This window comes from Spinacia oleracea, chromosome 4 (genome assembly GCF_020520425.1).
Source record: "Spinacia oleracea cultivar Varoflay chromosome 4, BTI_SOV_V1, whole genome shotgun sequence".
Taxonomy (NCBI): domain Eukaryota; kingdom Viridiplantae; phylum Streptophyta; class Magnoliopsida; order Caryophyllales; family Amaranthaceae; genus Spinacia; species Spinacia oleracea.
This window is the reverse complement of record NC_079490.1, coordinates 180618076-180632103: the sequence shown is the minus strand read 5'-3', so window position 1 is coordinate 180632103 and position 14028 is coordinate 180618076. Positions and strand designations below refer to the sequence as shown.

The following is a 14028-nucleotide window of genomic DNA, read 5'->3' as shown; positions in this document are numbered from 1 at the left end:
AACTCAAATGATTTTAGAGAGTAAATCCAATCTCATTTTTTGATATTGCATGAATAGGCCTTGTAGTAATTCGGATTCTTGTGATGATACATGATTTTGGTGGCACTATGGATAGTCGTGGTATTTCAGATACGTGTGGTGAGATTAACGAGATTTTATCAATCCTGAGATTAAACAATCAACACTCTTAGAGTCTTGGTTGGAGCTTTAACCGAAATTAATATAAAAAACGAAATGGTTTTTTTTTAATGGTCTCTTTGCAGTTGGCAGCTTGGCACAGAGAGGTTTAAAGAGCAATTTATTTTCATTTTCAAATGCAAGATACGTCTGAACTTTTTAAACCACAAGTTTGAGATTTGAATAAAGTCACTAAGATTTGAACTTTTTAAACCAACAGCCGCCAGATTCAAAGAATTCAGCTGCCAAACACAACGGGAAACAAATTCAATTCTAGTCTCCCAATCACAATTCCAGGTCATTTGTAAACCATGCTACGAACTATCTCAATTATAAGGATAGAACAAATTATTTGATAAAAAAAAAAAAAAAAAATTAAGAAACAAAATTGTTTACATGCCACAAACTTACAGAGATGAAGTCGCTAGTAGATAGTAAAACATTTAGCTGACTGACTAAGACAAAGACGAAGATGGAGTATATCTTTCAAAATTTGACGAATCCCAATAGTAATAGTGAAGCATTAGCTCATCGCCTTGAGAAGAGAACAAAACCAATAGCTTCCAATCAAGATTCTGTTACGGTATATCTGAGTGACTGCATTAAAATCTCAGTTCAAAGAGACTCCTGAATATGACGTAGTCCTCTAGCAACTCCCTGCCTGCTTCTGCTCTTGTTTTATCTTCAGTCCTTGAATGGTCTTAAGCCCCAAAAAGCTTGGCTGGTTGGTGGAAGACAAAAGCCTTGCCCACATCCTGTCTGTTATTACAACCTTGTTTTGCTTCTCAGTAATTCGCTGCACAAGTACATGGACATATATACATGAGAAAGTTATCAAACCATATCTTTACTTCTCAAAGCCCCTTGTAACTGCCACACCACCAACAGTATGCAAAGTCTACCCTACCCTACCCTACCCTACCACTATCACCCGAAATAGCCAAGTTATCCTTAATATTACCCTCGGAAAGACAATATTCCCTCACCATAATGAAATCTTGCAAATTTGCGAGTAATCAGGTTTTGTAAATTTTGGCATTTCTCAAGGATTGTAGTAAGGGAATTCTAGATTTTACACCGAAGTAATATTTTTAATCCTAACGAAAATGAACAATAACCAAGTGTAACAACAAAATAGAACAACATTTCCTTTCAATGAACATTCAGGGTTAAAAGGAGATAAGAAAAAGGAAGTTATAGTAGAGTCTTTTTGAGATTAAAATTCTACTGAGATAAATAAGAATACCTGGAACGGTATGTAGGCATGTCTACTGTTAACTGGCCCAACAGTGAACCCTGTGTATCCTGCCATTGCACCATGAATCGCACTATGTGCAAGTAGTGTACAGTAAACATTATCTGATGCATTTGCAGGAATTGCACGGATCATATACGTTGGATCTGCCAAACAGAACAAAGCAATCAGTTGGGAAGGATCAGCACAGCTTTAAGGTCCCAGTTATTCTTCTTTTTTCTCTCTAGGGATGGGGTGAGGTTCGGAGAGAGTTTTTGAGAACAAACCTATGTGTTTGAGATTTATCACCCAATCCTTCTGCTTGAAATAATCCTACAGAAAAAATGATCCATAGTTATTTATTAACATGGGAAAATATTGATCATGTATAAACGACACTTAGAGCTAAGGATCAAGCCAAAGTTAGCAATTTAGCATCATCACAAAGATAAAATAAACAATAATGAAATCCGGCTCTCCAAACCTCTGCTAAATGGGAATGATAACTAATCCAACTTCCATATGTAAAATGAAAAACCTCCAGCATTCTGAATATATTTTAAGATTCCGAAAGTAGGCAACACATGAAAACAATCTCTTTCTAAGCATGAGAATCATCATAATTGTACACTCATCCCTATGCCATGCAAGATGTATTAACTTGATTGCAAGACATGTCAGGAGCACGGCAAGCTATGAGATAATGCAGTCATGCACCTATATATCCAAAGACCTAAGATGGTCACATTAACAGTACCAACCTTGATTTTTTGCGATATCCACAACCCAACATCTTGAAAAAGCTTGTTCCCAGAGGCATCCTTATCATCCATATTAGGCAAGGATTCTGAAAGAAGATTCTGTCCGGCACCCTCAGCTATGACAATGACCATATGCCCATTCTCTTTGAGTCTTTTCTCCATATATTCAAAGAGTCCACCAGGTCCTTCAAGATAAAATGGTGATTCTGGAATTAAGCAACAATCCACGTCTCGGCTGGCAAGAGTTGCATACTGAGCAATAAATCCTGTACAAATTGATCACATCCACGTTATCTCAATGTATAGATGAAGATTTGAGAAAAAGCTCTAACCAAAAACAGGTCAAATTTGTTACTGATACAACTGTCACACAAAGTCAATACTCATTTCTTATCCACAATATGAATATTAGTATATACCTATATAGCTCTACTTGGTACTTTATTTAGAAGAAAATACAGAACCCTAGAAACAATAAAAACATGTATATAAAAAAACCAAACAAGGATCCAAGGCGTCTAAATTATAATAAGTCGGTCCCATTTAAGAAATTGGGCATCCCACATCCCCAAATAGTAATAATCAAGCATTCATCTTCGGATAAAGTATTGCTAAAAGTCTTTAAATAGGAACAAGGGCAAGTTCCATGGTTTTCAAGATTCCAAAGATACTGTCGCGGCAATAAAATTCTCAAGCCTGAAAATTGATTTAAAACCATTAAAAAAAATTGGGAAGGATGAATTGCCAATTGCGGAATTTACTCTTTCATTTTCTACTCTACTCTCTAAAAATTCACCCGTAACCTTATTTCAGTTCAAGGAAGCAGGAAGTGGGCAATTCTTCATCACCTGACGATGAAGAAGCAAGTTCTGCATAAACTTGTGAAAGATAAAATGCATGCATCCATCACCGGCAACCCATCACCGGCCACACTAAAGTAGGGCACTCAGGAACTTACCACAGTCGCGCCCCATTAGCTTAACAACACCCACACCATGCTCGGCACTTTCAGCTTCCACGTGAGCTGCATCAATTGCTCTTTGTGCCTCCTCCACAGCAGTGTCAAAACCAAAGGACTTGTCTATTACCTGAAATGTTAAATAAAAATTAGTGTTACACGCAACAGAATCAAATTTCTAAATAGTAAACACACTTCCAAGCCCCACAAAAAAAATATTGAAAAATGCGAATACCGGAATGTCATTGTCAATGGTCTTGGGGATCCCAATAACAGAAACTTTTAGACCACGTCTTCTAACTTCCTGCAATATATAATATTCAGAGGCTCAGCCGCTCAGAGCTATGAGCAATGAGAAACGTTGACCCAAGTCTGTGAACTTTGAAAAACTATTGCCAAACTTCAATACCTCAAATATCACAGATGCCCCTCTTTGAGTACCATCTCCTCCAATTATGTATACCTAAATAGCAGAAGTAACAAATCTCAAATTATCAAAGGTGTGTTACATGCTGCAATACAAGGTATGTTGTACGTACTAGCTTTACCTGATTTATTCCTCGGTCCTCTATGCTGTCAACTATTTTTGTGGTATCATGCCCCCCTCGTGAAGTACCAAGGATTGTTCCGCCACGTTTGTGGATGTCATTGACAGATTTAGGAGTTAATGATACAGTATTTCGAGCATAGAAACCTCTGTAGCCTCCCTACATGCATCCAAAACACTCATGTAATACACCGCAAATCCAAAGCAAGACGGCAATATAACCATTTTTTCTTGCAATAATTATCAGCACTAATTGACTAATCCTTGACATCCTCGGAAAACTGAAACATACTGCTGAATTAGAGCTTTAGAAATATCTTTGCATGTATAGCCAAATCACAGTAGCTAGTTGCTAAAAAAGAGCTTGGCAAGATTTTGAGGGAAAACAGAGCTCTAATAAAAGTGAATGTAAGGTTGTTAAACAAGAAAACTTACTTCGATACCAAGTACTCTAGTGACTCCATACATATTGTACAGACCACAAACTATTTCTCTAACTACGGTGTTCAAACCAGGACATAGACCACCACATGTCACAATGCAAGCTTCCACTTCATCCGCTTCAAAATAAACCTGTGAAAGATCAAACATCAGAGTAAAAATAGAAGAAACATACTGGTAAAGATAGAACTTCAAAAAAAGGTGAACGGAGAAGACTTATGAAGAAATGTTCATCACCCTTTGCCGAGGTCCAGCACGCCTAAAATGTGTCCCTCTTGGACTATCTTCATGGACAACAATCTGCAAAAAACACACTCAGAAACTCAGATCGTCTGACATATGTTTCAATATACTCCGTTTCCGAAAGTATTTAGAGTACTTTTTCTCATTTAACACAAAAAAGAACTAATTCTGGATTTTAATGTAGTCTTGTTTGGAACAAAACAATCAGCATTTTCTTAGTTTGGCTATTCCTTTCTATCAATTTCTATTCCTATCTACCCTCTTTCAAGCCACAACTCTGGCTGTTGCCTGTTGTCATCCCTTAATCTATTCGGAACCTAATAATATTTTAGAAACGGTGATCTAATTCAATGTACAATAAATTTTACTAAAAGCATCAATGTCAAATTAAGATATATGACAAACTGACAACAATATGCATTCTCCAAAAACCAACACTATATACAACACTAATCTGAAAACAACATTATATAGTATATACTCCTTATATATGACTATATTCACTAAACTGCACAATTCAAGCACCAAACAAAAATAATTGACAAAAGAACATAGAACTGAATAAACAAAGAGGGCATAAGCCATTACCGTCTGAGCAACCGTGTCTTCTTCGTTTACGAAATGCTGCCTACAAACCAGAATATATCATTTTAGCAGGCAACATGCAACTACTCCGTATTTTTTTGTATGAAACCCCAAATACAACAAAGAAATAAGCTAAGAAATCTTTACTTGACAACAGAATACGAGGGATTGTCTTGCAACGGATTTGGATAGGTCTGCAAAACAGAATTCCCAATTTGTCACATAAACAACAAAAACAAATATGTCAAGACCATTATTACAAAAACAAATATGTTAAGACCGTTTAAGCATTACTCCCTGAAATAATAAGCCACATTTTATTTTTTTACCAAAATTTCTACACAAACTAAAAATAATTTTGCCAAATTTGACTTCTAAGATAAATTCAACCAATATACTTTTCACATGACAATTAGATGCATATTTGATCAAAATTGAATATAATCACATAACAACTTGCTAAATTCACAGTATACTTTAAATTATTTCAACAAATTAGCTACAAAAATGTCCATTATCATCCTTTTTCTTGAAAATGACAAGATATCTAAAATTACATTAAATGTCCAACATTCGTAATACTCCGTACAACTTTTGGCATCAACTTTTTAGTGGAAATGGGCCAAGAAAATGGACCCATCAAAAATATCCGGACCCCGTATTTCGGAAAAAACAAAAATAAAATCGAAATTAATTGAAATTGAAGTGCAAAAATAAAGGAAAAAGAAAGGGAATATTACAGGGAGATGAGAGAGATAATCAGACAAGCGAGGAACATCTTCAAGAACAAACCCATACTCTCCTTCCACAATCTTCGAAGAATCAGAGCCGTCGGGATTAATCACGACATTGTTGTTGTTGTTTGATCTGACGGTATGACTTGGAGGTGCACCGGAAGAATTACTGGAGGATTCCATAGCATAGCAGAGCCAAGAAAGAGTGAGAGGATTGTGATTTGATCCAGTACAGCAAGGATTAGGGAAACAATGAAGTACTGGGAAGATCAGATGGTGGAGACTGAATGAAAATTGGTTGTTGAGGGGGGAAATGATGGTGGAGGTTGGGACAAGTGGCGGTGGCGGTGGCGGTGGCGGTGAGAGAGAATCCGGAGTTGGACAGAGGAGAAGGGTGGGATAGAGGGAGGAGTAGTAAGGTTGAGTAGAAGTAACAACAGGAGGAGAAAGTGGAAGAATAAAGGTGGACTCGAACTCAAACAAGGGGTGCACGACGGTTTTGGTGAGTCGGTGTTTAACCAAACCCGACACGATATCACCAATACGGGGTCTAATCTTTTGAAATTTTCTTCGAACCTATATTTTTTGTTTTTACCGGTTGTGGTCTCATTTCTCTTTTTCGGTCAAATTTAGGACTTAAAAAAAATTAGGTCATTGGGTTAAAAGGTTAGGTCCTTGGGTTAAAAAGTTAAAGTAAATTCAAAGTTTGAGGGTTAGCCTTTTCTTTTTTCACCTTTTGGACTTGAACTTTCTTTTTTTCACTTTTAGAGACGTCATCCATATTTTCAGGAAGCTGCTACATATACCCTCAGGGTATCAAATAGTAACACACCCTGGGATTCCATTGGTGGTTTTCACATAAATAACCTCACATGGGATTAAAATTTAAATCTAAAATAGCAACCCTGCATGGAATTTTAAAATTTAGACCAATCACAGCCAAGGATATCATACCCTTAGCCCTTAGGGTATATGTAGCCTTTTCGATATTTTCATGTAACTCCAATTCAATTATTAAAGTTTCTAATCATTAACATATAATAAGCTCAAATTGAAATAATATGTAACTTAATTCACAAACTTAGCCCATTTATAAATTGATTTGGGCATTAGATAATCTAAAGAGTAAAGAAGCAAGTAATTATTTACAAGTTGATCATATTTTATATATTCAGTTATGGTGTTCAATGGCAATAGAAAAATTTAGCAATATAGTGGAGTTCGATAATTATACAATTATACTCAAATGTTTACCGGGGACGGTGGAACTAAAAATACATTCTGGCATTTCCGCCCCGAGACTCAAGCTCTAAGGATGATCCGCCGTTGATGGTATATACTCGAAATTATTTGTGGTTTGTTTGAAAAATATTAATAATGTCTACAAAGAAAACATAAAATTATAAAATGGGTTAATTTTATACGAATTATGGTTTTGATACAAGTTAATATATCATACTAGTTCTTGATTGTTTTATGAGAATAAAGACAATTGGATTATTGATGTCCATAATTGATGAGGTACTAAAATGATTTATGCTTAACTCGATCAAAATTAAGTAGCAATTTTCAATTTAAAATTTATGACCTTAAATTTTCTATAACATATTTAAATCAATTGTTATTGGTTACGTAAATTAAGTTTCAACTATTAAAGGTCTTGTAAATGAGTATAGATTATCTATAACGTTTGGAGAAAAGTACTATGTAGTTTTAATTATATGAAAGGGTTTGTGAGAGATGAATTATTATTATTAATTAAATATAATAATAATTATTACATAATAATATAATAATAATAATAATTATTATTATTTTAAATTATTAAGTCAAGTGCTAATTTTTTTTAAAAATAACGTTGGTATGCAAAAAATGGGTAAGAGGTCCCAAAATGTTAAAAAAAAAATCGGGTCCTGAAAGGTGAAAAAATCAAAAGGTTGGACCTAACCTTTGGCTTAATTTATTATTGAGTGATAGTATGGTTAACGGTGAGTTAAACTATGGTTAACTGGCCAGAAAATGAAAATGAGACCTCAAAAGGTGAAAAAAATGTCGTGGTCCTAAAAGGTGATAAAAATAAAAGGTTGTACCCCAACCTTTAGCTTAACTCCAATTCCAGTGGTTAGGTATAAGGTGGTGTACCTATATTTTCCATATTAAATTTCTAGCTACAATATTTTTAAGCTATAAAGTTTCTCATTTGTGTACAATTTTATTTATTTTACTTACTCCTTTTTTTTCGTGAGCTACCTGCTCAAAATAGTTACAAGATTTTAATAGTGTCTTATGTCATTGATATACCAATGGTTGGCTACATGCTCACATGTTTTTATTTTTTGTGAGCATGTCTCTTTTTTTACAGTTGGAGTTGCTTTGATGTTTTGGTCTAATGATAATTCAAATTTCTCCCTCCCCCGTTTGTAATGTGGGAGGTGATAAATCAAAAGAAGAATTTTACTTCTTCCAAGGAAATCCACATTGATTTCCTTGAAAGAAGTGAAATTATTCTTTAAATTTATCATTTCCTTTGTAATATTTTTGGATCATTTTCAACAATAAAAAAAGATATTGACTCGGTAAGTTGGTGGCATAATATTTGATTTAGCATAAAGAGGCCTAGTTACAAGAGAAGTTCTCGTATTAACTTTTCATGGTCCTCAAAACACGATTTAAAATGTAAATTTCTCCAATCTTTTAGTTGTTATGATATAAATAAACACCAAAACGAAAAGATTTCACATGACTATACTATTTCTTATATAATAGTAATGATTTGTGGTGAGACTTTTTAAATCTTGACCATTAAAATTGCATGGAGGCAGTCTTAAAAAATGGAGGAAAAATACTATATGTTGTGTCAACTCTAGTTTCAAGTGAGGTACATACACATTCTCTTTAGTTTATAGTGACATACATACAAATTCTATCAAAGTAAAAGTTAAATCAAAATGTTTACAAGTTAATCCGCTATAATGTAAAAGTTATATAGTGATTAAAAAAAATTCGCTTTAATAAAAAAAAAATCCCTTAAAATCAATAAAGTTTTGCTCTCTTCAACTTATAGGATCTTATTTTCAGATCCTATAAGGGTTTGTTCTCTGTAACTTATAGGACCCGAACTTATCTTATCTGAACTTGTTAGAACTTATAAGACTGTATAGGGCCTTATTTAACTTATAGAACCTTATTTAACTTATAGAAACTTATAGGACCTCATAAGACCTTGTTAAATCTTATAAGGTCATACTTCTTCTGTTCCACAATAGATGCATCATTTCTCATTGCACGTATGCTAACGCGCTTATTTGAACATTAATATCTCTAAATGCGTATAAGTAAAAATTATAAAAAATTGATATTTGGAATCCTTGCATTAATACGAATTTAACAAAATCTCACTTGACTATGTTTTTTTTCTTACACAACAGTTAAAAAAAGGTTGTCAAGTTGATTGATGAATAGTGCGCAAATGAGAAATGATGCATCTATTGTGGAACGGAGGAAGTATAAGGTTATAGGACTCGAACTTATAGGACCCAAACTTATTCAACTTATAGGACCCGAACTTATTTTATTCGATACTAAAATTTAGTAATAATCTAATAAACTTTAAATAAAGTCTAATAAGGTTTAACAAGGTTTTATAAGGTCCCATAAGGTCCGAGACTCTTCCTCTGTCACTAAGACTTTTGTAACTCACTTATAAGTTAAATAAAGTTCTATAAGTCAAATAAGGTCCTATAAGGTCTTATAAGGTCTTATAAGTTAAATAAGTTCCTATAAGTTCAGATAAGTTCAGGCCTTATAAGTTGAATATAACACACCCTAATAATATGTAAAAGTAACTATATAGCCTTTTAAAAAATTTATCCATCAAAAAAAATATATAATACTCCCTCAGTTCTTGAATGTTAGTCTCTTTTGGAATCTAAGACAATCAAAAAAAGTATCATTGTAACATGAATTTCAATAGAATAATTGGGGGAGGGGGGCTTAGGGTGCGTTCTATTCAACTTATTTGACCTGAACTTATCTGATCTGAACTTATCTGTACTTATTGGAACTTATTGAAACTTAATAGAACTTATCTGAACTTATTGGAACTTCTTGAAACTTATTGAAACTTATTACTAATAATATTAACAATGATAACAATTATAATAATAATAATAAATAAATAAATAATAAATAATAAATAATAAATAATAAATAATAAATAATACCTCCGTTCCTAATTGTTGTTGACGGTTACTGTATACGCGTGAATCAAGATAAAACAAGTGGGGTAGTTTTGTGCAAGTGGCTGAAGTGACATGTACTTTAAGTGAGAAAGTGACAACTTATTAATTGTGCATTACTACTACTAATTTGGGAGGGAAAACAACCAAAATTACAACCCCACCACCAAACAAAGTACAGACCCATTAAGGGGGGATTCGAAAAAATTGAAAACAGTGAAATTTCTGTAAATAAATTCACATTTCCTATTCTGGCGCCAGACTAACCAAATTTAAGAACAGTGAAATTTCATTCTTCCTTTTATGGCGCCATTTTTTTAACTTGGAAAAGTTTTTCAACTTTTCAACTCAACTTTACAGCCTATATAAACATTCACTATGCTGCCCTATTATTTTTACATCCCAAATGAAAGTCTCCAAAATATACATTGAAATTAATTTATTGAAGTGAAAAAGAAATTAACTGAAAACAAACATCGCGTTGGTCGCATCTGATGGCATCAGGCCATGGTGAGGCAGAAGCAGCAACATTTGTTCAAGAGGCAGCATCGACCCCACCAACTGTTGTGGCTCATCCTTTGCCTCCGAGACTCGGCCTCAACGATAAGCGACTTATGGTTCAATATCTTCAACAACAATGTATACTCGGAGACCTTGATTATGGTGAAATAACAAGGGCGGCTAAGATTTTCTGTGTCTCAAGACAAACTGTATCAAAGTACTGGAACATGGCAGAAGTTGATGTAGCAGACTGTCAGGTAATTAATCTCCAACCTCAATATGCAAATTGTGGTAGGAAACCAGTTGCACTTGATGTTGAAAAAATGCTAACTGTACCTATTAAAGATAGGACAACACAAAGATTGTTAGGGAAAGCATTAGATGTAGCAGGCTCGACCATAAATAGGCACATTCCGAAAGGTAACATAAAACCACACACAAGCCCACTAAGGCCTGGAATTTCAGATGGGAATGTAAGGCAAAGGTTACTATACTGCCTACACATGATAGTGTCATCCACTATATACACAAACCCAACCTTTAAGTCTTTCTATGATTATGTTCACATACACGAGAAGTGGTTTTACTTGAAGAAAGCAAATCTGAAAGTGTATTTTGCACCTGGTGAAAAACACCCATACAGAACTGCACAATCAAAACATCACATTCCAAAAGGTATGTTTCTAGCTGGAGTTGCAAGACCAATATTTAACACGAATGGAGTCTGTACTTTTGATGGAAAACTTGGAATATTTCCGTTTACATATACGGAACCAGCAAAAAGGAGTTCTAAAAACGGAGCAAGAGGCACACCAATCACATATGCAATTCAAGGAGTGAATAAAGACGTGTTCAGGGAGAAATTAATGACAAAAACGTTGCCTGCTATAAGAGAGAAATGGCCTGCTGACTCAGCAAAAACTATAATCATTCAGGCAGACAATGCAAAGCCACATATTGGGGCTGGTGATCCACAATTTTTACAAGAGGCAAACATAGATGGATTCACTTTTATATGGCAACCACAATCACCCCAAAGTCCTGATCTTAACATCTTAGATTTGGGATTTTTAAGGTCTATCCAATATTTGTATGAAAAAAAGATGCCCAAAGACCTCGATGAAATGATTACCGACGTTGAAGAAGCTTTTAATGAACTACACCCAAAAGTACTCAGCAACGTTTGGTATTCATATCAATATGTAATGCAAGAAATCATAAAGGTCAAAGGAGGAGGAAACTACGTGTTGCCCCATGTAAAGTAAAAGCAGTTAGAGGACGCCGGAAACTCGCCTCTCCAAGTACAACCCGATGCACAAGCAGTCAAAGAAAGCATGCAACTTTTGTATCCAGAAAATGAAGACTGAAATGGGGTAACAAACCAAGTTTTACTTTTACAGTTGCATTGCACTTGTACTTTTGATTTATAAACACAAGTGAAAAGCCATTATGATTTGTAGAATCAAAATGTAAAACTCCTTTTGAAAATCAGAATGTAGGGACATGAAACTCAATGTAATTGATTCATATTTTGTAAACAATGAAATCAATGTATTACTGTCCCGTTAATTATTGAAAACAACTTGCACCTTCTTGTCATTAAGAGTAGAAGATCACATTGCATTATCAAACACCCCCTCATGTATAGAAATAAATCATTAGGGATGTTAATTATTTCTAAACTTGTTACCTTACTAAGCCTCATTAGATGTAAAATATGGTTGTAATTAGTAAGCCCCAAATTTAGAAACAACAAATAAGGGCCTACAAAAATTATCATCATTGTCCTAGGTAATTTCTGTCAAAGCAGGCAACATTTACTCGGGGCAGGCAACAATTACTCGGGGGAGGCAACAAGTACTCAGGGGTAGGCAACAATTACTCACAGGCAGGCAACAAGGCTCATTATAACACAGCAAACCAACAACATTAAAACAGAGGCAAAACATCAACAACATCAACATTTGCAGCCATCCTCAACAAGCCTCATTAATTAACACAACAACTCAACAACATCAACAATTGCAGGCATCCTCAACAACAATTCAACACCATAAAGCTAGGGGGAAGTCCCTGAAATAGCATATACACTAGTATACCAAATTCTCATTGATATAAGGCAAGATTGATTTCTAAAATTAGGTAGCACATAAAGTGAATCACCATTTAACCATACAAAGATTAGAGATGAGCTGTGAATATGTAATAATAGAAATGTGCTTCAAATCCAGAATTTAAAGGAACCTTTCTTGAGTTTCTTCTAACCAATTGAAGGTTCATTCTCGAGTTTTAGAAGCGAATAATCAAGTAGTGTTGATTGGTGAAAATGGAATGCACGTGCAAATTACATCAAAGGCAACTTATATGAGAAACAAAAACATTGATAAATCCTCTATAACTGTCTAATAAACAACCCAAAGTACTACGAACAGAAAAGAAGGTATACATGCAAAAATGATCAATTTACCATGGACAATTTACCATTAGAACCAATACATAATTACCAATTCTACGGAGAGATTACATAGATCATAAAGTTAAAACCATAAACCGTGAACATAAAAGATTAGATTAGATCATTGTTAAAAAAAAAAATTAAACATATGAAAAGATCAACTACACAAATTACTTCCTAATCATCAACGCCAACAAAAAACAAATCAGTAATCTAATAACCATCAACAATTAGGGGTACTTATCGGTGCTTGTAGTTAGGGGTCCTTGGGTTTCATCGGAATACGAATTGAAAGCGATAGCTTTTCTTGAGCTCAGCTCAAGTGTGGAGGACTCAGGAGCAATCTCTTCAGAAGGTTTGTTGGCAGGCGTATCAGGCACACATTCGCTATTAATCTCTTCCTCATCATCTTCAGAGTCATTTTGAGACTTCCAATTCTGGTTAGAAGCCTCATGTTTTTTCATCATAAATTCCTTCTAGGTTTTATGATCATCCTCAAGTTTCATGATCCAGTTGTTCATGAAAGCTTCAGAATCAGTGATCAGCTCCAGCGCAGGCAAATGCCGTCTCATCCTATTAAAATACTCGCCATTAGTCTCCATGGAAGTACGATGATATTAGGGATCCATGAAGAATTCGAGACTACAAACCCTAGAATTGATTTCCCCAAAATTCCTGTATATCACCAATTCACAAACCCTAGAAAGGATTTTCCTCCCAAATTCACGAAAATCCACAAATCACAAACCCTAGAATTGATATTTCACCAAAATACACAAAATCCCCAAATCACTAAGAACATAATTTTTCCCCAAATCAAAAAACCCTAGAACATATTTTCGCTCAAATTCACGAAAATCCCCAATAACCCTTGAACTTTCCCCCCAAATCACGAAGATCCCCAATTACCGAACTCGATTATCTCGCAAATCGACCGGAATCCCAACATGCAGAACCCTAAATCTAATTTCCCCCTAAAATCATGAGCGATGCTAGAGAATAATCAGATAAACCCTAAATCTAAGACTAATTCTTCCCAAAATTAACCAGAAAGGAGAGAAGATTTGAAGAGAAACCGTAATTCTAATTTTAAGAGAAGATGAAGAAAATTAAAAAAAAATCATCATTTTTCATCAAGAAGGAGCCAAAATCAT

General features: G+C 34.6%; 2 protein-coding genes across 2 annotated transcripts; one reads left to right on the top strand and one right to left on the bottom strand.

The window, feature by feature from the left end:
• Positions 1-414: 414 nt before the first annotated feature.
• On the bottom strand, positions 415-6234 carry LOC110781856 (ATP-dependent 6-phosphofructokinase 3). Its single transcript, XM_021985907.2, has 13 exons — positions 5687-6234; positions 5094-5140; positions 4950-4989; positions 4356-4418; positions 4113-4250; positions 3679-3837; positions 3540-3593; positions 3366-3434; positions 3131-3260; positions 2173-2438; positions 1699-1744; positions 1424-1578; positions 415-973 (listed from the first exon to the last, which is right to left on the bottom strand). The coding sequence occupies exons 1-13, from the start codon at positions 5861-5863 to the stop codon at positions 824-826; spliced, it is 1494 nt and encodes a 497-aa protein (XP_021841599.1). The 5' UTR covers positions 5864-6234; the 3' UTR covers positions 415-823.
• A 4178-nt stretch (positions 6235-10412) lies between these two features.
• Positions 10413-11684, top strand: LOC110781803 (uncharacterized). The gene has a single exon (XM_021985854.2). It carries the CDS (start codon positions 10413-10415, stop codon positions 11682-11684), a length of 1272 nt encoding a protein of 423 aa, XP_021841546.2.
• The last annotated feature ends 2344 nt before the right edge of the window (positions 11685-14028 follow it).

Coding starts and splice junctions, on each gene's coding strand:
- LOC110781856 (XM_021985907.2), bottom strand. CDS start 5,863: ATGGAATCCTCCAGTAATTCTTCCGGTGCACCTCCAAGTCATACCGTC. Junction 4,419..4,949: donor AAGACACGGTTGCTCAGACG/GTAATGGCTTAT, acceptor TGTTTTTTGCAG/ATTGTTGTCCATGAAGATAG. Junction 3,435..3,539: donor GGGCATCTGTGATATTTGAG/GTATTGAAGTTT, acceptor TATATATTGCAG/GAAGTTAGAAGACGTGGTCT.
- LOC110781803 (XM_021985854.2), top strand. CDS start 10,413: ATGGCATCAGGCCATGGTGAGGCAGAAGCAGCAACATTTGTTCAAGAG.